This window comes from Benincasa hispida, chromosome 6, assembly GCF_027475165.1.
Source record: "Benincasa hispida cultivar pf3 chromosome 6, pf3_genome.v1.1, whole genome shotgun sequence".
Taxonomy (NCBI): Eukaryota; Viridiplantae; Streptophyta; class Magnoliopsida; order Cucurbitales; family Cucurbitaceae; genus Benincasa; species Benincasa hispida.
This window is the reverse complement of record NC_143483.1, coordinates 38,317,202-38,319,558: the sequence shown is the minus strand read 5'-3', so window position 1 is coordinate 38,319,558 and position 2,357 is coordinate 38,317,202. Positions and strand designations below refer to the sequence as shown.

The 2,357-nt window shown below is 35.7% G+C and overlaps 1 protein-coding gene across 1 annotated transcript; it reads right to left on the bottom strand.

Annotated features, from left to right (window-relative positions):
• Positions 1–949: 949 nt before the first annotated feature.
• LOC120079221 (uncharacterized) lies at positions 950–2,151 on the bottom strand. Its single transcript, XM_039033381.2, has one exon. The coding sequence runs from the start codon at positions 2,001–2,003 to the stop codon at positions 1,026–1,028; it is 978 nt and encodes a 325-aa protein (XP_038889309.1). The 5' UTR covers positions 2,004–2,151; the 3' UTR covers positions 950–1,025.
• Between the last annotated feature and the right edge of the window lie 206 nt (positions 2,152–2,357).

The following is a 2,357-nucleotide window of genomic DNA, read 5'->3' as shown; positions in this document are numbered from 1 at the left end:
AGCGAGATCCTCATCACAAAATTAGCGAGATTTCACTTGTCTAGAGTTGAAGTTTCGACTTATGTACAACCCTTTATACATATTGTTTCCAAGTTTTTCTTTGTTTGTCGAATTCTCAATGTTCGACCTCTACATTAATCCAATTCTAAACCCTCGACTTCTAACAAAACAACAATATTTTTCTAACATAAAAGGTCTAATATTTCTCTAATATAATAATATTTGAAAACAACCATATTAATATAAAAGGTCATGTACTAGTTTTGAGGGGATAAAAAAAGAGAGTTTTGAGTGGGTAGGTTTTCTTTATGGGCTTAACAAACATGGGTAATAAATAGCCACACAACTCAACCCAGTTCATACCCATTTATCAAACACCCCCTTAAGATATTCGTCTAATAAAAAAAAATGTCTAACATATTATTTAAATTTTGAACTTTCAATTATGTGACTAAAAAGTCCCAAACTTATAAATCATTTTATAAAATGCAAGGCTACAAGTAATTTGTCAATTTGACAACTCCAATCTTAAAATTAGTTTCAAAACCACAACTTTCACCCTTTTTTTTTTCAACTTTACCTAGTATTTATAGTTTTATATATTTTTTTAATTTAAAATATGGGAGGTGGAAGATGAACTTTAACAAACTAAATTTCATCAATTTTTCATTTTTTTCCGATATATGAAATGGAAGAATCAATCCTTTATTATCGAGATTGATAGTACAAACACATACCAATGGCCTTTATTTAAACATTTTATTTAAATTAATGCAAAATAATGAATTACTACTTAATTATGCAATAATATATGCGCGCACACATGCATAACAAATAATATCAAAACAGTAATCAGCTAAATATAACAAAATAGGCCAATCACAACTAATAATTCCAATAGAATAAAAAAAAAAACTGCACATTGAAAAAGGAAAATTAATAAGAATGATAAAACAAAAATTTACCAAGCCATTATATTCCAATTAAATCATCACTGAAAACCAATATTTAAAAAGAAAAAATAATTAAACCATGACAATATGATCGCGATCCTCTTCATTTTCCACCCTAACAAAATCCCTTTTTCTACACTCGCAGTAAAAAACCGTAGTTACCACATACCCGGAAATAATTACCATGCCGTACAAAGAAATTAACCCGATCTTATCCCCAACGCCGATCACGACATTCGACGTCACCGCCGCCGTGGACCTCATCCAATGATCAACGCCATCCATAAGGCCCTCCATCTCCGACGAGATCGAACTCGACGCAAGAAGAAACATCGCCGTAAGAATCGAACCACATAACTTCCGATCCGCCATCAAGCCGGCCGCAACACGAATCGCATCAAAGCCAAATCTATCTTCAGCAATCGACACAACAAGGCTTAAACTCAAGATCGAAATCAAATACACCTCGAAAACAACGCCAAACACCAAAACCACAAATCTTAGAGGGAGAGAAGGAGAGATGGAAGCGAGAGTATTGGGGAGAACAGAGTAGGCAACGAGAATGGCGTAGATACAAATCGTGGTAACAAGAGGACGAGTCCAGGTGTTTTTGAAGCCGGCGAGAGCGGATTTGAGAGAAGGACGTTTGGATTGGAAGGAGAGAAGAGTGGAGGAAACGGTTGCGAGGGCGAGAAAAAGGGAAAGGGCGTAAATGGGGAAGAAGAAGGCGGCGCGAAGACGGAGGAGGGAGAAAGCGTCGTTGCGGGACTCGGAGAAGACATGGCGGAACTCGAAACGGGTGGGGGAATGGCGGAGGACGGATTCGAGGTGGAGGATGTGGGATTTGAGAGGGTGGGAGGAGAGGGAGAGGGTGAAGAGGAGGAGAGAGAGAGGGAGGGAGAGGAAGAGGAAGAGGGAGAAGAAATGGCGTTTGTTTCTGGAGAAGATTTGAAGGGAATGAAGGAGGATTTTGAAGAAGAAGAAGAAACAGAGAGATTCAGAAGGAGGAAGAGGATGATGTGAAGATGGAGAGTCTTCTCGTTCCGACATTTTTTCCTCCGATTTTCTTTCTCCTTTCTCTTTTTTCTTCCTTTTCTTCTTCTTCTTTTGTTTTCAGTTTCTTACCCTTTTTTCTTTCTTTCCTTTTTTAATAATAATAAAAAAAAACATTTATCCAATTGACAACAAACCCTAGAATTCAACCACTTCTACCCCTTGCGATATTATATATATATTTTTTTATTTTAATTTTTTATGAGCATAACTCAATTGATATAATATTTATACTATCAATATCGAAATTAGAGGTTTAATTACCTCACTCCATATATTGTCAAGAGAAAAAAAAAGTGTCTTTGAACTTTAGTTGATAACGATTTAATTTTATATTTTTAAATTTGTAAT

Coding starts and splice junctions, on each gene's coding strand:
- LOC120079221 (XM_039033381.2), bottom strand. CDS start 2,003: ATGTCGGAACGAGAAGACTCTCCATCTTCACATCATCCTCTTCCTCCT.